The 22,947-nt window shown below is 45.1% G+C and overlaps 1 protein-coding gene across 2 annotated transcripts; it reads left to right on the forward strand.

Annotated features, from left to right (window-relative positions):
* Nucleotides 1-1,634: 1,634 nt before the first annotated feature.
* RNASEL (ribonuclease L) lies at nucleotides 1,635-22,125 on the forward strand. 2 transcript variants are annotated; one of them, XM_045982727.1, is made up of 7 exons: nucleotides 1,636-1,747; nucleotides 5,161-6,696; nucleotides 13,600-13,685; nucleotides 14,898-15,103; nucleotides 16,148-16,280; nucleotides 19,069-19,202; nucleotides 19,867-22,125. In XM_045982727.1, the coding sequence occupies exons 2-7, from the start codon at nucleotides 5,223-5,225 to the stop codon at nucleotides 20,009-20,011; spliced, it is 2,178 nt and encodes a 725-aa protein (XP_045838683.1). In that variant the 5' UTR covers nucleotides 1,636-1,747; nucleotides 5,161-5,222; the 3' UTR covers nucleotides 20,012-22,125. The 2 variants fall into 2 exon arrangements, with proteins under 2 accessions (XP_045838684.1, XP_045838683.1); XM_045982728.1 differs by lacking the exon at nucleotides 19,069-19,202 and having other exon boundaries at nucleotides 1,635-1,747.
* The last annotated feature ends 822 nt before the right edge of the window (nucleotides 22,126-22,947 follow it).

Below are 22,947 nucleotides of genomic sequence, written 5' to 3' on the forward strand. Positions count from 1 at the left end.
AATGAGAAAAAGCATGAAGCTAAATTGTGGAGGGCATGGGTAGAGGGAAGGTTGAAAAAAATGCGGCTATTTTTTGTAATTATTCTATCATAGTGGGAGAGTCTGGATTTGAAGCAGGGTAGTCTGGTGCCAGAGTCCTAGCTCTGAAGCATTCTGGAGACTTAATGCCTTGACCTCTGCTAGCAAGAGTCTCGCCATTTCCTGCTCCTGCCCATGGGCACAGAAGGAACGCCCTGGCCGCAGCCTCCTTGCACCGGCGACTGCTAGGGGGTTTCTAGCCGTGCCAGCTGTTTTGCTTTGCCTACATTTCTTGCTACTCCTTTTTTTACTCCTTCGAAGTTCTGCTTTATGATCACTTAGGTCCTGAGCAATCCTGGTTTTGTTTGTTTTGTTTTGCTTGCACTTGTTAGTTTCCTATCTGAGCTGCTCCTCTAGTTCCTCAGCTTCTTATTTTGAACACGTCACAGAATACGTAAGACGAACGTTTACTACAGTCACAGGGAAGTGGGAAAATCTGGATTTAATTAGCAAAATTATGATGAAGCTGTGAGAACGTCAGTAATACGTCTGATTCAATTTGACACCACTGTCTCCTGGCCAAGATTGAAGAAGAGCTTCTGGTGAGCCAAATGCAGTTGACTCTCACTCTTAGAGCACATCCTTGCAGCCTGAGGGATCTTTCCCAACCAAAGAAGGGGAGGGTGAGGACACTGTGTCCCCATATCAACATGTTGTGGGTGGAAAGGGGACGCCAAAGGGATGGAAGCGGACAGCCTTACATTTATAGCCTTGGCGTAGGCTTCTCTGCATGTTCTCCCCCTTGGTTTCCCACCGGCTCCTGGGCCTGCTTGCTTCTGCTCTTGGTGGTGGCTCCTTCTAGACCCTATGGCTGGGGTCTCTGGGCATTCTGAAGTCTCCTCCTACCAGAACAGCTGTCACTCTCCACATGTCTCTTGGGCCATCCCTCCTCGATTCTCCTGGCTCAAGATGGTCAGGAGTTGGTCTCCCCATCAAGACTGGCTCTTCCTTGAGGACCAGAATATTTCCCACGGCGGCCTTCAGTACACAGTTCCCATCTCGGTGCTAGGAAAGTGGCAAGAACAGAACTTCTAGAGCAGAAGGAATGTTAAAAAAAAAAACATGTTACATGAGAGACCTGAGACTCCACATGGTGAAGCCATCCACCCACCTGAAGTCACTCCCCTAGAAGTCCACCGTGCTGGCTACAGGACCAGCTCTCTAGACTGCCAGGCTGGTGGCCTTCTGGGCAGTGGGAGAGTTGCGTGTGCCCAGATGAGTGAGTGAGCTTGGGCTCTGAATTTATTGAGCTTCTCTGAGCCTCCGGTTCATCATGATCAGGACTGTCAGGCGTTAACGGGGGTCAGGTCACTTGCAAAGCAATGGGCAGGGCCCCCGGGGCACACAGTCGATGCTCAAGAAATGTTCCTTTACCACTCATTTCCCTCAAGCAGGTAGGGGATTTGGAATAAGGTCCAGATGACGCGGGAAGCTGTGGCCTGGAAGCCTCAAGGGCGGGAAGGCGATGGGCTGGGAGTCGGACCCTCAGATGGGCCCTCCGCCGCCCCGCCAAGGGTTAAAGGCGCCCCAGCTCCTTCCTCACTCTCTCTCTCAGCTCCGCCCCGCTGGCCCGGCGACAGCCAGAGGAGGTGCTTTCCCGCGGGACCCCGCCTTCGGCGACCGAGGGCTCCCCACGGAAGAGCCGAGCGCCGGCGTCCGACTTCAGGAGGTAAGAGGGGCCCCAGGAGGGCAGCGGGGCAGCTCGCAAGGTGGTTCCCTCGGAGGGATTCCCTGGGCTCCGGGGCGGGCAGCGGGTGTGCGGCTCCCCAGAGAGCAAGGAGCCCCCCCCCAACACAAGACTCGATCCCAGGACCCTGAAACCATGACTTGAGCCAAAGGTAGACGCTTCACTGACGAGCCCCAGCCCGGGAGGGCCGGGAGGGCCGGGAGGGCCAGGAAGGCGGGGAGGGCCTGGGTTCGGCCGCGACCCCCGCGGCGCCCAACCAGCCGCGCCTCCCGGCAGCCCCCGCTGCGGAAGCGAGAAAACGGAACCGGAAATGGCCCCTTCCTCGGGGCGGGGTCTCCTCGCTGCCGCAGGGCGCGGGGAGGAGGCGGGGGTCCCCCGCCTCCTACCCTGCGCTGCCGCGTTGTTCGCCCCAGCCCGCCTCACACCTGTGGTCGCCGGAACTTGGAGCACGAACAGGCGTCTCCGGGTTTTCATGGCCGGGTGGTGGCGCTTTTGCAGCACCATCGATCTCGGTCTCTGCCGGCGGGGGTCGGCGACGGTCCCCGCGGCCGGGTGGCAGGGACACGGGCGCTTCCGGGCCCCGGAGCCGGTGGAGTCTTACAGATCTGCGGGCAGCAGGGGGTGGGTGCTGTCCGATGGCTGAACGGCCGCTCCGTTGCCCACGAGGGACCGAGGGCAGCTGGACTCCGCAGCACCCGCCCCTCCATCTGGGCAGGGTGTGTGCGCGCTCGGAGGGCGAGAGTAGGAATCGCTGAGTTTTGTTTTTCCTGCAGGGACGTGATTCAGTCTATCATGTATTGAATGCCCAATTTTCGCCATACGTTACACGCAAGAGGGAGCGGAAAATTGAGAATACCCTAATGTTACACAATGAGGAAGTAACGGTCTGAAGTTAAATGAGCAGGGGTTCAAACTTAAATCTTGGGAGGTTGGAGTCTAAGCTCTTTCCAGTTCTCTCTGCTGCTTTGAAAAGAAGCGCACATGCCTAAAGAAGACAGGCCCAGAGCCAGCAAATGCACCCAGAGGTCTAAGACGTGCAAATAGGTGTAAGAAATGCAAATTGACACAAAACACATTTTCCCCCCTATATATGAGGGTTCTTTTTCTTTTAAGAGACCATCTATTTCTAGTGAGAGTATGTTAATATGGAAGATACTTATTAACGTAGCCTGAGAATTTTTGAAACAATGATATCGTTTTGTTACCAGACAGAGAACGGGTTCCAGACTCAGGCTTGGCTGTTGGCTGCTTTATTCAGGATGGTGGCAGCCTGGGAAGATGGCAGACTCATGTCTCAAAGGCCAGCCTCCCGGCGCGCCTGGATGGCTCAATGGATTGGGCCTCTGTCTTCTGCTCGGGTCATGATCCCAGGGTCCGGGCATTGAGCCCCGCATTGCATCGGGCTCTCTGCTCAGCGGGGAGCCTGCTTCCCCCTCTCTCTCTGACTGCCTCTCTGCCTACTTGTGATCTCTGTCTCTTTCTCTCTGCCAAATAAATAAATAAAATCTTTAAAAAAAAAAAAAAAAAAGGCCATCCTCCCCCATCCTAGGGGAAGCAGGAGGGCTTTAGGGGGCAAGGGATGGGAAAGATAGTGGGTGTGGGTGGAAGCTGTGAGCAGGAGTGGCAGGTGGCCAGTCAGTCCTGTCAGTATGACCCTAAACAGGCAGTCTGGCATCTCTGGCAGCTGTTCCAGAATGTAGTCAGGACTTACCTTCTGGGAAATTCTGGTCCTTCACTCCTCAAGGCCAGTGGTCTGCAAATCTCAAGGAAAGTAGCTTAGTTCTGCTACAGATCAGGGGACGTAGGTCAGCAAGCAAAGAATGGATAACCCTGAAGTCAATTAACACTTCAGACCTGTTGGCATACTGTTACACTTTGACCAGTCATTCAGTTCTTGGAAATCTATCATAAGAAATCTATGATAAGATTTAGCATAAGAAAACAAGCTTTAAAACATGAAATTTACTGCAACATTATTTAGAATTGTTAAAAAATCCTAACTTTAAAAATCTTGTTTAAAAATTGTTTTTAAAAACTGTTCAGTAATAGGGAAATGAAACAAGTGATTGGTGGTATATTGCAGAGCCTTTAAAACTGTTTGCAAAGGGGGCGCCTGGGTGGCTCAGTGGGTTAAGCCGCTGCCTTTGGCTCAGGTCCTGATCTCAGAGTCCTGGGATCGAGTCCCGCATCGGGCTCTCTGCTCGGCAGGGAGCCTGCTTCCCTCTCTCTCTCTCTCTCTCTCTGCCTGTCTCTCTATCTACTTGTGATCTCTCTCTATCAAATAAATAAATAAAAAAATCTTTAAAAAAAAGTGTTTGCAAAGACTTTGTGATAAATAGGAAATTATTTATACAATGGCTTTAAATGAAAGAAAGCAGGATATTTATATGGTATCCTTACATAACATGATCTCAGTTATTTTTTTTAAAGATTTATTTGTTTATTTAGTTGACAGACAGAGATTACAAGTAGGTGGAGAGGCAGGCAGAGAGAGAGAGAGAGAGGAGGAAGCAGGCTCCCTGCTGAGCAGAGATTCCCAATGCTTGGCTTGATTCCAGGACCCCGGGATCATGACCCAAGCCGAAGGCAGAGGCTTTAACCCACTGAACCACCCAGGCGCCCCGATCTCAACTATTTTTTTAAAATTTATAGAAATATACTAAAATAGGGTGGTTCAGTTAGTTGGGTACCAACTCTAGATATCGGTTCAGGTCATGATCTCAGGGTTGTGAGACTGAGCCCTGTGGCGGGCTCTATGCATAGTGCAGAGTCTGCTTGAGGTTCCCCCTCCCTCTACCTCTGTTCCTCCCCTGCTTGCACTCTCTCTCTCTCTCTTTAAATTTAAAAAATAAAGAAATATACTAAAGTCTTTTAAAAAAATTTTTTTATTTGTCAGAGCACAAGCAGGGGGAGCAGTGGGCAGAGGGAGAAGCAGGCTCCCCACAGAGTGAGGACCCCCGACACAAGACTCGATCCCAGGACCTTGAAACCATGACTTGAGCCAAAAGTAAACACTTAACTGACTGAGCCACCCAGGCATCCTCTGAAATCTTAACAATGCCTATTTCTGGGTGGCAAGACTACAGTGTAATAATTTTCTTGTTTTTAATTTATATATGTTCATAATATTCTATAGTAAAAAGTTCTATATAAATCAGTAGATGTATTTTGAAGAAGTCGCTAGTAAAATTAACTTTTCTGATTCAAATGCTTTCTCAGTCTTATAAAATTACAAAATGGCTCATCTCCTGGTGGAATGTCAGAAGACTTCCAAGAATATTTCCTTCCTCATATTGCTGGTCCACAGCCAGATAATCCCTATTTATCCTGATGGTTCAAACAGCTCTATGTCTCTTTGATCAAGTCTCTTTTGATCTATGTCTCTTTTGATCAAGGAGAGAAGTTTTCATTTTCTCAAAGAAAAGGCAAGGAATTGTAGCCAGTGGTAATTACCGTCATGGAGACTAAGAGCCCTAACAGCCTTCAGGAGAGTCCCACACCCTCCGGCACTGAGAGGACATCGGAGGATGGCATTCAGTTACTCAAAGTTGTTAAAGAAGGAAATATCGAGCTGCTCCAGCAATTGCTGGAAGGAGGGGCTGAGGTCAATTTCCAGGATGAATGGGGCTGGTCAGCTTTGCATAACGCCGTACAAGGTTGCCGGGAGGATATGGTGAATCTTCTGCTTCATTATGGTGCGGACCCTTGTCTAAAGAAGAAGAATGGGGCCACTCCCTTCATCATTGCTGGGATTGTGGGAAACGTGGAGCTGCTCAAACTTTTCCTTTCTAAAGGAGCAGATGTCAATGAGTGTGATGATAATGGCTTCACAGCTTTCATGGAAGCTGCTGTGCATGGTAAGGAGGAAGCCTTAAAATTCCTGTGTGAGAACGGGGCAGAGGTGAATTTGAGTCGAAAGACGAAGGAGAATCAGAAGAGGCTTAGAAAAGGAGGGGCCACAGCTCTAATGGATGCTGCTGAAAATGGACATGCAGACATCTTGAAGATCCTCCTTGATGAGATGGGGGCAGATGTCAAAGCCCATGACAATATGGGCAGAAATGCTTTGATTTATGCATTTAGGAAATCTGATAATAGAAATGTGGAGGACATCACTCGCCTTCTGCTGCACCATGGGGCTGATGTCAATGTGAGGGGAGAGAAAGGGAAGACACCCCTGATCCTGGCAGTGGAAAGGGGGCACTTGGGTTTAGTGCAGATGCTTCTGGAACAAGAACACATAGAGATTGATGACACAGACAGTGAGGGCAAAACAGCGCTTCTGTTGGCTGTCGAACTCAAACTGAAGGATATTGCTCAACTCTTATGCAACAAAGGAGCCAGCACAGACTGTGGGGATCTTGTGATGATAGCGAGACGCAATTATGATACTTGCCTTGTAAAGTTTCTTCTCTCTCATGGGGCCAGAGAAGGTGGTCTCTCTCCTGTGGAAGACTGGAAGCCTCAGAGCTCACGCTGGGGGGAGGCCTTGGAACATCTCCGCAGAATATACCGCCCTATGATTGGCAATCTCAAGATCTTTATTGATGAAGAATATAAAATCACTGACACTTCTGAAGGGGGCATCTACCTTGGGTTCTATGAAGGGCAGGAAGTAGCCGTGAAACGATTCTCTGAAGGCAGCATGCGCGGACAACAGGAAGTGTCCTGTCTGCAGAGCAGTCGAGCAAACAGTGACTTGGTGACATTCTATGGGAGTGAGAGCTACAAGGACTGTCTGTATGTGTGTCTTGCCCTCTGTGAGCAGACCCTGGAGGAACACTTTGCCATGTGCAAGGGGGAGGCTGTGGAAAATGAGGAAGACGTGTTTGCCCGAAATGTCCTCTCATCTGTATTTAAGGCTGTTGACAAACTCCATCTGCTGTGTGGATACACACACCAGGATCTACACCCACAAAACATCTTAATAGGTGAGTCCCCAGTCTTTTCTTAGAAATTGTGGGGTCTTTATTTACAGAAAGAAAGGATATTCATTACAGGTCGGAAAGGAGTAGAGTAAACGTGGATCATTCGGTGTGAGGTTTAACGCAACAGATTCAGGACTATAGTGCTGTCTCTCCTGCTACGAGGTAGAACCTTAGCCCACATGGAGGTCACAGATGCCAACGATACCAGGCTAACTTCATATTTCCTTTGGCAAATACAAGTATGAAGGTTATGTCTTGGATGGAGTCAGCTCCAGAATTTTGAGTTCCTAAAGTAGCCTGCAAATCAGAGAATCCTGAAGGTGTAGGCGTATTCCTTCAGCTAAGATGGTAGCCACTGTGAACTTTTTTTTTTTTTAAAGATTTTCTTTATTTATTTGTCAGAGAAAGTGAGAGGGGGCACACATAAGCAGGGGAAGTGGCAGGCAGAGCAGGCAAAGGGAGAAGCAGGCTCCCAGCTGAGCAAGGAGCCCAACATGGGACTTGATCCCAGGACCCTGGGATTATGACCAGAGCCGAAGGCAGATGCTTAACCAGTTGAGCCACACAGGCACATTTAATGGCAAAACCAAGGTCAAAATTGGGCGTGCCAGGATAAGATACAGCAAGTGGGCAGAACGAGTCAGCATCCACTGGCCTCAGCCAAAACCGAAATCAATGAAAGCAACATTAATGGAAAGAAACGGAGCTGAGTGTCTAGTCCCAGGCCATGTGGTGCAGCAGAAAGAGTCTTGGCTTCGGTCACGTGTAGGAAGGCTTACAGCCTAGTCCTGCCGCTTTGTAGCTTTGCACCTTCCAACAAGTCACTTAGTTCTGTGAGCCTTAGTTTCCCCACGTAAGATGGACCAGACGTGCATCATAAGGTTGCTATGAGGTGCAGTGTGTTAGACAAGTTACCTGTATGTTGTAGGTGCTCAGCAAAGGCCAGGTACTCGTCCAGAGGGCTGAGCAGAAACCGATACCTAATCTACAGGCATGCACTGAGATTTAAGGTAGGTGTAAGGAAACAAGACAAAAAGAGAGTTCAGGTATTTAGAGCAGAGAACAGTATTTAAGGTCCTGGATGAGACCTGGAAAGAAGTATGTGGACATCAGAATACAACTGGAATCTGGCTTTTAGTTTGAGGACAAGGGCTAGCGGCACTCCTTCCTGGTTTTAAGCAACTTTGCTGGGGAGACTGACAAAGGCCAGAAATAGGGGCAGCTCTACAAAGTGAGGCAGAGTCCTCAAGATGCAGGCAAGGGCAGAGTCCTTTTCAGTTCTAACCACTGATCTTGATACAGAAGAGTCACATATGTTCACATATCAGGTTCACAGCCACGTATCACTACCTCTTCTTTGGCATTTCTGATACCACCTCTTCTATTCTTTTTTTTTTTTTTTTAAGATTTTATTCATTTATTTGACAGAGATCACAAGTAGGCAGAAAGGCAGGCAGAGAGAGAGAGAGAGGAGGAAGCAGGCTTCCCGCTGAGCAGAGAGTCCGATGCAGGGCTCGATCCCAGGACCCTGGGATCATGACCTGAGCCGAAGGCAGAGGCTTCACCCACTGAGCCACCCAGGCGCCCCACCTCTTCTATTCTGAACCTTGAACAATAGAGAATTGAGAAATCATTATATTTCTGCCTCCAGGTGGTGAACCTAACACATGCCACAATCTATTCCTTGTATTAAATCCCTACAATGACAGGAGAAGATTGTTAAATGAATTCCTAGCTGGGGTCAAAATAACAAAAGAAGTTTTACAGGACAAAATCTTTGAGGAATTGTAAAGAGACTGAACATGATAGGATGGGATGAGAGAAGGACACAGGAGCCCAGGACAGATGCAGGATGCCACAACTGACTATTACTCATGAAAGTGGGAGAAGTGCAAAGAAATGCCACTCAGGAGTAATGGAAGCCAGAAGCAGGAGAGGACACAAGACCAGCTAACAGGCAGATTGCTGCATCAGTAAAAACTAGGAAGATCACACCCTGTGCAGTCCCCACAGACCAAGCCTCTGTTCCTGGCCTGTCTGTCTGCAGACTGGGCTACTACTTGAGACACTAGATGGTTGATGATCTCAAGAGAAACAGAGAACAGTTAAATCCACAAGATTTCTGCCAAAATACCCTACTAAGTGGCACATCCTGCTTACCTCCAGGTTTCACTGAGTAAAACGCAAAACAGAAGTTCTGACAACGGCCTCCCGCTCTGCCCCGTGTTGGGTGGCATTAACAGAAGCAGTTCAAAGGGCACCAGGGATTCTCAACTGCAAAGTTAAGGCTTACGGTCAAAAATCACTGAAGATATTTATGATGTGCTGATACCATAAAAGAGGTGCATGAAAAAGAAGAACTTAGACCCAAAGAAACAGAGCTAATTGAGTATGTTAGTTTCCTATGGCTGCTGGAATAGATGATCATAAATTTGGTGGCTTAAAACAGTAGGAATTCATTCTCTATATCAGATACATGATTTGTAAATTTTTTTTCCATTCTATACATCGTCTTTTCATTTTGTCAATAGTTCCTTTTGCTGTGCAGAGGCTTTTAGTTTGATGTAGTCTTACTGGTTTGTTTTTGCCTTTGTTGCTTGTGTTTTAGGCGTCATATCTAAAATATCATTGCTTTTTCCCCATGTTTTCTTCTAGGAGTTTTATGGTTTCAGGTTTTACATGTAAGTCTTTAATCCATTTCAAATTAGTTTTTGTGAGTGACATAAGATAGGGGTCTACATTCTTTTGCAGGTAACTAACTGTCCAGTTTATCCAACATCATTATTTGAAGAGATTATCTTCTCCCCATTGAGCATTCTTGGCTCCCTTGCCAAATATTAGTTGACTGCATATATATGGGGGGTTTATTTTTGGGCTCTTAATTCTGTTTCACTCATCTGTGTGTCTGGTTTTATACCAGTACTGTACTATTTTGATTACTAGGTCTTTGTAATGTAGTTTAAAATGAGGAAGTGTGATGCCTCCGGCTTTGTTCTTTCTCAAAATTGCTTTGGATGGATTAGTGCCATTATAAAAAGAGCTAGCTAGTTGTCTTTTTACCGTATGAGGATACAGCAAAGAAGGTGGCTGTCTATACACCAGTATGAGGGCCCTCACCATGAAGCCAATGCTTGTTGACACCCTGAGCTCCAATTTCCAATGTTCAGAGCTGTGCGAAATAAATTTCTGTTGTTTAAGCCATGCCCATCTACTGTAATTTGTTATAGGATCCAGAATTGACTAAGACAACTATCAAATTATTATTGTTCACACATGATTCAAAATAAATACAATATTTTGATATTTTTAACATACAGTGTTACATTAGTTTCAGGTATACAGTATAATGAGTCAACAATTCTATACATTGCTCAGTGTTCATCATGAAAAGTGTATTTTAATTCCTTTATTTCTCCCATTCCCCCACTGACCTCCCCTCTGGAAACCACCCATTTGTTCTCTGTATTTAAAAGTCTGGTTTTTGGGGGCGCCTGGGTGGCTCAGTGGGTTAAAGCCTCTGCCTTCGGCTCAGGTCATGACCCCAGGATCTTGGGATCGAGCCCTGCATCAGGCTCTCTGCTCCCCAGGGAGCCTGCTTCCTCCTCTCTCTCTCTGCCTGCCTCTCTGCCTACTTGTGATCTCTGGCTGTCAAATAAATAAATAAAATCTTAAAAAAAAAAAGTCTGGTTTTTTTGTTTGTCCTCCCCCCCCCTTTGTTTGTGTATTGCTTAAATTCTACATTATGAGTGAAATTATATGGTGTTTGGCTTTCTCTAACCGACTTACTACTCTTAGCGTTATACTCTCCAAGACCATCCATGTTATCACAAAAGGGAAGATCTTATTTTTTGATGACTGAGTAATAGCCCATTTTATATACATATATGCCACATCTCTTTTACCCACTCATCTATTAATACACACTTGGGATACTTCCATATCTTGGTTATTGTAAATAATGCTGCAGCACAGAAGGGTGCGTATAAATTAGTGATTTTGTTTTCTTTGGGTGAATACCCAGTGGTGGGATGGCTGGATCATAGGGTAGCTCTATTTTTAACTCTTTGGGGAACATCCATACTGTTTTCCACAATGGCTGCACCAATTTACATTCCCACCAGCAGTGTGCATAAAGGTTCCTTTTGCTCCACATTATTGCCAACACTTCTTATTTCTTGTCTTTTTGATTCTAGCCTTTCTGACAAGTGTAAGGTGATATCTCTTCCTGGTTTTGATTTGCATTTCCCTGATGATGAATGATGTCGAGAATCTTTTCATGTATCTGTGTGGCTTCTTTGGAAAAATATCTATTTAGGACCTCTGCCCATTTTTAATCAAATTGTTTGTTTGTTTGTTTTGGTGTTGAGTTGCATATGTTCTTTATACATTTTTGATATTAACCTGTTATCGGATATGTCATTCACAAATATCTTCTCCCATTCAGTAGGCTGCCTTGTTGTTTTGCTGATAGTTTCCTTTGCTGTGTAGAAGCTTTTTATTCTGGTTTAGTTTTGCTTTTGTTTCCTTGCCTGAGGAAACATATCTGGAAAAATGTTCATATGGCCAATGTCAAAAAAAATTGCTGCCTATTTTTTTTTCCCCTAGGGGTTTCAGGTCTCACATTTAGGTCTTTAATCCATTTTGAGTTTATTTTTGTGTATGGTGTAAGAAAGTGGTCCAGTTTCATTCTTTTGCCTGTAGTTGTCCAGTTTTCCTAAGCACCATTTGTTGAAATACATTTTTTTAAACATTTAAGGATCCAGGAAGACTTTCTACCCACAGACTATATATATGAAAGAACTGCTAGAGGATACGCATAAGGAAGGAGAGAAAGAGCCTGGAAGAAAACAGTGACTTAGAAGCAGCACAGAATAAACAAATAAACAAATTGTTTAAGTAACCTACTTATGTGTTATTTAAAAAAAATTTTTAATAAAAATTATTTTTTTAATGAACATTTCTGATGAAAAAATATCATCTTAGATGGTATCCCTCAACAGCGGGGTGGGGTGTGCAAATCTTATCCTAACTCTGCCCATCAACTCCTAGCAGTCTGTGATTCTGTAAGTGCAGAAATTAAGTGTAAGAGTTTAAAATTTTTATAGCACTCTAACAGTCGATTGAATCTAAAAATAAAAAAAAAACAAACCTGGGGCTTGTTTTAAAAAAATAAGTGTTAGAAGAGATGTGAAGTGTTTCATTAGACACTTGAAATTTAAGTAAGAGAACTCAAAGTGGCTTAAACAGTGAAGGGGATTTATCAGTTCCAATAGCTGAAACCAGTCCCAGGTTTCCAAGGTGCACCCTCTACCCCTTGAACCTCATTGCAGGCTCCCTTCCAACTTCATCCTTCCTCTCCAGGCTCTTGGGCCTCCTTTTTGTCAGAGCGGAATTCCTCAGGTTCCTTTCTGCCTTGGGAAATGCTATCTAGAATTCTCTCTTCCCTGTTCCACTCATCCACATGAATTCTACTGATCTCTGTCCGAGCGTCCTTCCTTAAGGAAACTTCTCTCCCACACACAGCCATATGGCTCTTGTTATACAGTTTCCGAGCATTCTGCACTTTTGGCTAACATTTTTATTTTATTATTTATTATTTATTTATTTTTTAACAATATTTTATTTATTTATTTGACAGACAAAGATCACAAGTAGGCAGAGAGGCAGACACAGAGAGAGGAAGAAACAGGCTCCCCACTGAGCAGAGAGCCCGATGCAGGGCTTGATCCAGGACCCTGGGATCATGACCTGAGCTGAAGGCAGAGGCTTTAACCCACTGAGCCACCCAGGCGCCTTGTCTAGCATTTTTAAAGTTGTAATTGGGACACCTGGGTGGCTCTGCCAGTTAAGGGTCTGCCTTTGGTTCAGGTCATGATCCCCTGGTCCTACGATTGAACCCTACATGGGGCTCTATGCTTCTCACGCAGAGTCTGCTTGTCTCTCTCTGCCCCTCTCCCTCCTTGCTCTCTCTCTTTGGAAGTCAATAAATAAATCTTTAAAAAAAATAAAGTTGCAAGTAATTTTACATTCACTCGACATTTGTCTCTTGCTCAGAGACTCAGAACTCCAAAGGGCCTCTGCTGTGTTCTCCTTCACTGTCATTCTTCCCCTCTCTGGACCCTTGTTGAATAATTTAATAGGTTTGTTTTCACTAGACTGTGAGTTTCCACCCAACTTTGACATCTAAGTTCATAACCAAAGGGTTTGAGAAGCACACAATTGTCCTGACCATCCTACCGCCCAGAGTTACCCGGCGGCTTTCTTGGACACCTTCAAGCCAGAAGCAGGAGCCCCTCCTTCAAGGACAGATCACTGACTTGCTCTCCTCTCGTCTTGCTGCCGACCTCGCCCATCCATGCATCCTTCTTCTGGAGGACTCAGCGGCTTCCTTCAAGGGAGAATGATTCCGAAGAGGGCAAATACGCAGTGCTCATTTCAAGCACATGGTTAATCCATGATAACCGATGGACAGTGTCACAGGGGCTGTGGTGGGTGGGCTTGACTGAGTGGGGGGCTGTGGCGAGCTGCTCTTGGATTTGGAGTCTCATTGGTTAGTTGTGATTTAGCTTCAGGAAGTCAGTCGTTATCTCCTGCCAGCAGTTCCTTTATAAATCTGTGCTCATTGCCCCCAGGAGTTGCCCCAGCAGGGAACTGGTTAAATTTATCCTCAACCTTCCCCACCCCAGGCCTAGAAAAAACGAAATTTAAATCCTGCCCTTGGCAGATACCTAACAGGCCAAATGACACAGTGTACATGACTCTTTTGAGGAGTAAACAGCCATGCAGATATAAGCTTTATTATTGCCTTCTTCAGAGAGGATAGTTCATCGTGGTACATATTTATTTAAGTTAATTACAAGGTGAAGAGAGAGGATATTCATTGCATCTCTACAAACTGTCCCTTAGATTCCAAGAATGCTATTTGCCTGGCAGATTTTGATGAAAGCCTCAAGTGGGCTGGAGAGCCGCAGGAGATCAAGAGAGATCTACAGGTAATTTCTGCAATTGGTTTACTTTCCCGTCTTTCTGCTTCCTTATTTGTTTCGTTCCTTCCCTTAATTCCTATGGTCAATTAGACATCATTTCTATTTTAACTCTTCTAACTGACTTTCAAGGCATTCCCTCAGGGTTCACTGCCTTCTCGCCCTTGCAGACAATGGCATCTCTCTGGGCTGCAGGGGCTCCTTTCCATATCTCTTTGGTTCCCTCCCTTCCTCCACCCGTGAGATAGTAAATGAATTGAGCATGCCACACCGCTTCTAAAATTACCTCCAGGAGATATGTCGAGATGACCTCCAGAGTTCCTGCAGGAGGTATTTCCTGCCTGAAGACAAAGCAAATGGGATCCCCCTCTCCCAGCAATTCCTTCAAACTTGTATGCTGAACTCCTAGGAGGGCCAGATACGAAGGCCTTCTGAAACCCATGGGAGGGATTGGATTGATTCCCCCCCACACGAGACTAATCTTGGCCACAGAGGTGAAGAGCCTGAAATAGCTGTTTTTCCTGGGAGGAAACAGCAGAAACAGAGTTGACCTCTGGGGACCAAAGCTCCCAGATTGACTCTGACACTGTCCAGGCAACTTGGTCCTGGGGGCTTCTCCAGGATGCAGGACGTTCAATCCTGGAGCAAGAGCTCTCCAGCCACCTCTGGCCCTTGCTGCTAAAAGGATTTTAGCTCCTTCCTTGAGTAGTGCCTTGTCTGCTATAGGAAATGCCTATGCTGGCCCCCTCCTTGGCCTTTTTTCCCTGTCATGGCCTAACTCTTGGGGCTGTCACCATGTCCCATGGACTTGGACTGGCTCCTTTTTCTGCCACCTGACATAGTCCCAACCCAAAGTCCCAGTTTCCAGCCAGAGTCCTGGCATTTCCCTTGTTGAAAACAGTTTTCCTCTCCTCTGTTTATTGATATCCGATCCATACTTTAAGGTGCAGCTCAAATTCCTCTTCCTCTAACCACTCTGACCACTCTAACCTCTGACCACTCTGACCTAGGATTATCTTTTGCTCCTTATAATCCTAAACCATGGGGCCCATATACTGTCTTGAAGGGTTCTCCATGCTGAACCTGTGTCTTCTCTCCCTACCAAGCCTGTGGACTCCTCGAGATTTCTCTCACTTTCCATTTGGTCATAACCTGCATCACACCTCCAGACAAAGTGATGATTCACAGATAACTTTGACTTGATTTGTGGCTTTCCTGCAGGCCCTTGGATGGCTGGTCCTGTATGTGGTAAGGAAGGGAGAACTCCCTTTTGAGACACTGAAGACTAAAAGTAATGAAGAGGTGATTCAACTTTCTCCAGATGAGGAAACTCGGGACCTCATTTGCTGCCTGTTTAACCCAGGAGACAACGTGCAGGGGCACCTGAACGGCCTGCTGGGTCATCCCTTCTTCTGGAGTTGGGAGAAGTAAGTAAAAGTTTCCTCCTCCAGAAGGGAGACAGTGAGTGGATTAGTCATGATATCTATCTATCTATATCCAAATGATGAATATAAATATAAATATTTATATGAATATAAATAAAAATAAAAATAAATATAAATATTTAAAAATATTTTAATTACTTATTTAGAAAGTCAAAAGTAGATGCTGTGCTGAGGAGGGAGCCTGATGTGGGGTGCTGTCTCAGGACCCTGAGATCATGACCTGAGCTGAAATCCAGAGTCAGGCCCTTTAATCAACTGAGCCACTCAGGTATATATATATATATATATATATATATAATTTTTTTTTTTTTAAATAAGGAAAGGACTCATGCAGTATGAAGGCTGAGAATTCTCACCATCTGCCTCTGTAAGCTGGAGACCCAGGAGAGCCCACAGTGTAACTGAGTCCAAATCCAAAGGCCTGAGAGTCAGGGGCACTGAATGTGGGTTCCAATAAGTCTGAAGGCCTGAGAGCAGGAAGGGCTGGGGCCAGGAGAAGACTGATGGCCCAGCTGAAGAAGTCAGATAAGCAGGGGTCAATTCCATCTTCTGTGGGTCGGATGAGGCCCATTCACATTGGAGATGGTGATCTGCCTTACTGAGTTCAGCAGTTCAGATGCGAATCTCGTCTAGAAACAGCTCACAGATACACCTAGAATAGTATTTAATCTGGGCCCCTTGTGGCCAATTTAACACCTAGTATTAACAGTAGTGGTAGGGTGGTATGGGAAGGAGTCAGGCTGGGAGTCAACAGACCCAGGCTCTCCTCTCAACTTGGCCTTTCCTAGCTGTGTATCTTTGGAACAGAGACTTAACCTCTCCGAATTCTGGTTTTGTTTTCTGAAGAAGAGAAAAAGAGAGGGAGAGAGAGAAAGAGAGAGAAAGACGCCCGCCTGCCTCTCCCATCATGCAGAATTTTTAGAGACATGGTTTTACTACTTTCATGAAACTCCAAAATGTAACATTGTTTTCTTTCTGAAAAGAGGGGGCAGAACGGAATGACCGTGATACTTCTGTCTTCCTCAGCCGCTATAGGACCCTGAGGGATGTGGGAAATGAATCTGACATTAAAAAGGGTGTGGTTCAAAGCAAGCTTGTCCAACTACTGCGACCTGAAGAATCTGAATGTCCCAGAAGTTTTGCCAAGTGGACTTCTAAGGTATGAACCGTTCCTATGGTCTGGAAGTTATTCTAGGAATAAGAATCTGTGTAATGTGCTATGTTAGTTTTTCTGACTTTTTTTTTTTATACTGTAGGCCTGGCTCAACCAAGGGGTGGAAAAGGTGATTTCCCTGCCTTCCTCTCCAGCCCAGTCCCTCTCTGCCCTGTTGGGTATCTATCAGGCCCTCCTGATAGACAGACTCTCACCTAGACTCCTCCTTAGGATTCCCTTATCCCAGGTCAGAAGACTTTTTTCTTTCTTAGGGCTCTTTCCCTCCAACACTGGTTCTGAGAGAGGCCTGGCTAGTGATCCTATTACCGTTGGGACAAGAGTAGCTGATTAAATGAGGTTAACCCCAAGGAGCTGCCCCACCCTGAGGCTTATCCAGGGAGAGCCTGGCGGCCACTGCTGCATCCAACCCAATTCTGAGCACCTTCACACACCTCCCTTCTGCCTGAGAAAACACACCATGAAGAAAAGGGGATCTTTCAAATTCCTCCTCTTCAGGAAAGGGCCCATCTAAGGAACTAAATATAGTAAAACATAAAAAATCAGTCATCATCTCGATCTAGTCAGTGCTATCAGAACTTTCATTTTTTTTTTTTTTAAGATTTACTTATTTATTTTCAGATAGAGAGAGTGTGTGTGTGTGTGTGTGTGAGAGAGAGAGAGAGAGAGAGCAGGGAGGCAGGAGGGGGAGAGGGAGATGGAGAGAGAGACAGAGAGAGAGAGAATCTTAAGCAGACTCTGTGTTGAGCATGGAGCCCAAGGCAGGGCTGCATCTCTGAGATCAGGACCTGAGCTGAAACCAAGAGTTGGATGCTTAACCAACTGTGTCACCCAGGTGCCCCCCGCAGAACCTTCATTATTATTACTTAGCAGACATCTATCAAGTACCAGTTACTTGCTGAACCTACACGAGCCCATGGGCATGTGAAGCAGAATACAGCATGGTCCATGGGGGGCTGAGAGACCCACAGAAGCATTGCCTGTGTGATGCACGCTGGGGAGCTCAGAGACTGTGCAAAGCACTGTGGGAAAATCCATAATCCTCAGGTCTTTGACCGAGACCCACAGCTCTATCCTATGCCTGATCTAGGACGGCTTCTCCCACACCTCTTTGTTTCTGGGTCTCATTTTGCTTTCCTTCCCTCACTTATCTCTAGATGATACATCACACTCATAATTGCTGCCTTGGCGTCCATCTTTCCTGCTCCCCTTTAAATTCCACAAGGGAAGAGACTGTCCATTGTCTTGTCCACTGTTGAATTCCTGGCATGGAGTAAGTGTGCCATGACTCTGCTAATGAATGTCTATAAAACTTCAGCTAAGGGGTGCCTGAGTGGCTTAGTCAGTTAAGCATCTGCTTTCAGCTTAGTTCTGGATCCCAGAGTCCTGGGATCGAGCCCCATGTGGGGGGCTCCCTGCTCAGCGGGGAGTCTGCTTCACCCTCTCCCTCTGCCCCTTCCCCCTGCTTTCTCTCTCTCGCTCTCAAATAAATAAATAGATTAAATAATTTTTTTTTTTTTAAAGAAAAACTTCAGCTGAAATGTAAACTTGTAGGAACAGAGACGTTGGAAACCAAAGCAGATAACAGTAACAGCTGACCATTCTCTGGTGCTGACTATATGGTGGTTATAGTTCCCAGGACTTTCTGAGAGTTTCCACAGTTAATCTTTATAATAGCTTTTGAGCTAATTACCTTCATGTCACAGGTGGGCCCATGGAGGCACAGACAAATAATTTCTTCAAAGGTCCAGAACCAGCCCCTGGATCTGCTGCCAGGCAGTCTGGCTGCTGAGGCCGTGTCCTAAAGCCGCTCACTGCAGGAAGCTGTGAGGCCATCGAGTCCACCAACACATTTTACGGCTGAGCTCATGGAGACTCAGACGTGTGACCTGAAATAGGCAGGGCTGGAGAGGCGGAGGTTGGCACAATTGGGATGGAAAACCCATTCTTTCTTTTTCCAATTCATCAGTTCTTTCCCCTAAGCTTCACTGACTTATGTTGAATTCTGAGGACTTCAAGTCTTCTCTCTTAGTTGCCCTGTGAGATTTTGATTTTCTGTTGCTTTTTGTGACTTGCCCATTTTCATGGTTGGTCGTTCAGTTTTGCGACTGCATGGGGAAGCCAAGTTTTCCAGTGTTTGCCGCTGCCTCCTCTCCATAGGCCGCCCCATCCTGCCACACAGACATGCTTTCTGAGTATGACAGCTATCGACAAGGGTGCATGCACAAAGAGAGAGTCATTGACTTGAGAGAAGCTGCTCTGGGACACTTAGAGGCAAGGAGAAACATGAAACCTTTGGAAATAGAATTCAAAACAAAGCCAAACAAAAACGACACTCCTTTTGGCAATGGCTGCCAGGTCTGATGTTAGTCTGAATGAATCCTTTTCAAAGGGGAAAAGTAACCAATTACCAACTCGGATGGATGGCCACAAGGATAAAAATACTGCATAGTATGATGAACAAATTTCTCAGTATAGTAGCCAAAGAATTCCTAAACCATGTTTCAATACATCTAATTTCTCATGGAAAATAGTTCGCTTGGAAAATAGAGACTGGAATGTAGAGTTACTTATGATCCTTCATCCAGACAGAACTATGGATACCATTTTGGTGTATGGTATTTACTTCCATTTGTTTCTTTCTATTAATTTGCATTATTAATTAGTGGTAATTTGGGCATATATCCAAATTTGCAATTTGCCTCTTTGTATTAATGTCCCATGAGGATTTATTCTGTGGTGCTACCACATTTTTGTGTAATGTTTTGTTTTTTAGATTGACAAATATGTTATGCATAAAATGAATAGGTTTTATAGAAATAAGGAGCTTGCTTATAAGAACACTCTGAGTGATCTGTTAAAGTTCATCCGGAATTTGGGAGAACATATTAATGAAGACAAAAATAAAGAGTGAGTATTATTTCTGTTCCTGGAAGTCATATATGACATGAGGATGATTAAAAAATCCCATTCTAAATTGATATCTGCTATTTGTTAGAAGGAAGAAAATCTATTTTGATGAAATGAAAAGTAATTTCTTTCCCGTGTTTGGAAAAGGGCCAACACAAGGGTCTTACAATGAATGGACGTGCCCAGCAAGCTCTCCTCTTCCTTCTTAGCTTTTGCTGGGCCCTCTTGAACAGAAGGGTGGTAACTCCCTTGTGGGGAGCAATGTTGGGGACTGGGCAGCTGGGTAAGGTGAATGTAGTGCTATAAACATCTAAAAAGTAGACCCGTGTTAGTGAAATCAGATTTTGCGACCCAAAATGCTAGCCACAAACTCACAAAAAACCTTGCAGTTTTTATGGCTCTTTTGGATTTTAGAACTGTAGGTAAGAGACTGTGGAACTGTATCATCTTCATGTTCTGGATGATAAAACTGGGGTTCACAAAAATTAAGTGGCTAGTTAGCTGAAGAGTTGTTAGGACATGAATCTTGTTCTGTTGGACTCTAAAATCCTTCCTTGCTCTGCTCTAGAAATAGAGAGAGCAAAGAGATCTCCAGGCCCAGATGCTATAAAGGGGGAAGACGATCTGGGGGGCAATCACGTGAAACGTTTATGTTTCATTTCAGCATGAAGTTGAGAATTGGAGAACCTTTCCAGTATTTGCAAGAGAGATTTCCCGATCTGGTCATGTATGTCTATAAGAAACTACAGAACACGGAATACAGAAAGCATTTCCCCAAAAACTCACAATCCGAAAAAGCACTGGCGTGATGAAGGTCAGCCCCAAGAGGTGGCTGAGGCTTTCGAGTTCAGGGAGGCTCTTATTTAGCTGTGTGATCCTGGGCATGTCACAATTCTCTGGGCTTCTTAATTAACCGGATTGCTTGTGAGGATGTGACAGGTCCTGGCGCAGTGTCCCCCACATGTTTATGACCAAACAAGAATACGCTCAAACTACCCTCCGGGACCTTCTCACAGGTAAAGCTTACTGACAGGAGCTGGGGGGTGGGGTGCCCTGCTAAGATCTCTTTTGTCAGTGGCACCAAAGAAACCAGTGCCTAGACCTCTAGGACTGGATTATCTCATTTGGTTCTCCCAATGACCTCGCAAGCTAGGGTTTGTCATCTCCACTGAAGAACTAGCACACCTGGGACACCTGGTTGGCTCAGTCGGCAGAGCATGCAACTCTTGGTCTCGGGGTTGTGAGTTTGAGCCCCATGTTGGGTGTGGAGATTACTTAAAAAACAAAATCTTAAAAAAACCCAAAAAACAAAAAACCCCACAAGAACTGGCGGACCTGAGACTCAGAGAATTGAACCTACTTGCCCAAGATCATTCAACGTGCACAGAGCACTATATAAATGCATGTCGTGTTATTGTTATCTCTCACGTGGGTACTTTTGAACTTAATTACTAGCCCAGGGATCTTCTGGATGGATCCCAAAAGGAATATGTCAAGGGGCTTCCAGGAAGCTCATTCATTCATTGAGTCCACTTATTTATTCATTCACTCTTTGTTGATCACCGAGAATAAGCCTGGGAATGGATTGTATGAACTGCATTCCTTCTAGAACCACCTACACTGGTTTTCCATGACCTTATGGCAGTAGTTCTCAACTGGGGGCAGTTTGGCAGTGTCCAGGGATGCTTTTGGTTTCAAATCTGGGAGATAAGGGGGTGTTACTGGCATCTGGTAGATGGAGGTCAGGGATAATGCCAAATATTCTACCATGCGCAGGATAGCCCCCCACAGCATGGAATTATCCAGCCTAAAATATCAGTCGTGCTAAGACTGAGAAACTCTGCCTTAAGGGATCGGGACACCTTTGAACTGACTTGGGGCCCAGGACCGTGGGTTATGTGGACCACCTCACAGAGGAGTGACTTGGATTTGTTTTCTTGCTTCTGAATTTGTAGTGAAACAATTCCAGCGTCACCTCCCAAGAAGTCCCCTGAACACCCTCACTTTCCACACCCCAGTCCAGGAGCTCTCTCTGGCTCCCTAGCACCCATAGCCACACCAGAACATGCTTCTCTCCACCTTCGCATGCTTCTTCCCTACTGGAATGTAAGATCTCAAGGGCCGATATAGCAGGTATATAGATATATGGATATCTATATATCTATATAGGTAACTATATAGATATATAGATACAGAAAATGAGACAGATATCTATAATTTATTTGTATCATTAATGCCTGGCAAAAAGTCTGCCACAAAATATTCATTGAAAAATGAATGAACCATCTTCGTACATGAATAATAATGCTACCTTACATTTTAATGGTGCTTGATAATTTATAAATTACACCCACATATTTTCTCTCTTAGTTTTCAAAATAATCCTGTGAGGTAGGTCCTGTTATTCTCGTTTTGCTGGTAAGGATAGAGACACGTTGATTTACTCTAATATATAGCTAGGAAGTACCAGTGTCTTGATTTGAACGTATTTTTGGCATTAAGTCTGATGTATTTTCCACTCATTCTTGTTGTGGTGGTCAAGGTGGAGCTTTGTAATGGGAAGATCAAGGAAAACAAAACTAAATAAACATAGTATCATAGGTTCTTTCTGAAGAGATGGTGGCCTGAACCAGACTTCACTGAGTTCATTTAAAGTCGAGAAGTGTTGGAGTTCAACTAAACAAAGTTGACACTGATGTCTTCTGCGCTCACTCGTATTGTACGGATCAGTCTCTCCTTGCTTAAAAAAAGGGAAGTACTGGAAGAAAGAAATTTTAGGCTGTTCTATAAGGTTTTAGGAGCAGGAATATTGCTTGGGGTTTTAAAATTATGTTTTGGTTTTCCAATTTGTTGTAAATCTCTGGATATGTCAATCAAAATGCCCATTTGTAAAGCATATTCAATAAAACTTGCCATCATCTAATTAAGTCTGATTTTCTCAACATGATATTTTCACTATAAAGAGTAGTGATAGCTATAATAGAAAATGCTCAATGAGTAATGCCTGGGTAAGTTTTAAGAAAGGGCATCTTGCTCTTTAGTAATGGGAAAAGGAGCCTATTTTCAGCCCTCTAGTAATTCTGTAACAATAGGCAGCTTGGGTGTCTTTGTAGAGAGGGAAGGAAGGAACTCAACATTTTAACCTCTGCTTTAATTCTCTGAAGGTTTCTGTGGACACTCTGCAAATATTTCTCATGCAGTTGTCATTATCACAAACATTTAATTGAGTGTGCGGCTCGTGTTAGGTGCTGTGTTAGGCAAGGTGATTCTAGCGTCAGTTACATAGAGTTGAGGGGAGGCTGCCTGCCTGGAATGTACTGGACAAGCCCCATAGGAGAGAAAATTACAGTAAGGTCACAATCTCCACTTACTGAGCACCTGCCGGTTTCCAGTGCCAAATGCTTTCATACATGACATCTGGCAACACCCAGGGCAATGCTATGAGATGCAATTATTCCCATTTTACAGAAGAGGCAACTACTGTGCAGAAAGAATTGATAAGTTGACCAAGTTCATGTGAGTGGTAAGTGGAAGAGCCAGGATGCAAATCCCAGGTCTGCAAGCCCATAGGGTGTGGGCTTGCTGGAGTGCCAGAGACAGTGAGTTCGGACCGGTTGGATGATCACTGTGAGTAGTGGTTATTGGGGCTTTTATCTGTTCCCCCAGTGAAGCCTAGATGGTCAAGGTTACCCATGACCTTCACAGCACCAAATCCAAAAGCACATCTCTGTTTTCATCTAACAGC

This window comes from Meles meles, chromosome 17, assembly GCF_922984935.1.
Source record: "Meles meles chromosome 17, mMelMel3.1 paternal haplotype, whole genome shotgun sequence".
Lineage (NCBI taxonomy): Eukaryota > Metazoa > Chordata > Mammalia > Carnivora > Mustelidae > Meles > Meles meles.

Bases quoted from the DNA above. Each gene is read 5' to 3' on its own strand.
- RNASEL (XM_045982727.1), top strand. From the start codon at position 5,223: ATGGAGACTAAGAGCCCTAACAGCCTTCAGGAGAGTCCCACACCCTCC. The intron at 6,697-13,599 runs GTGAGTCCCCAG...ACTGTCCCTTAG, and splicing joins CCCACAAAACATCTTAATAG to ATTCCAAGAATGCTATTTGC. The intron at 16,281-19,068 runs GTATGAACCGTT...TTTGTTTTTTAG, and splicing joins TTGCCAAGTGGACTTCTAAG to ATTGACAAATATGTTATGCA.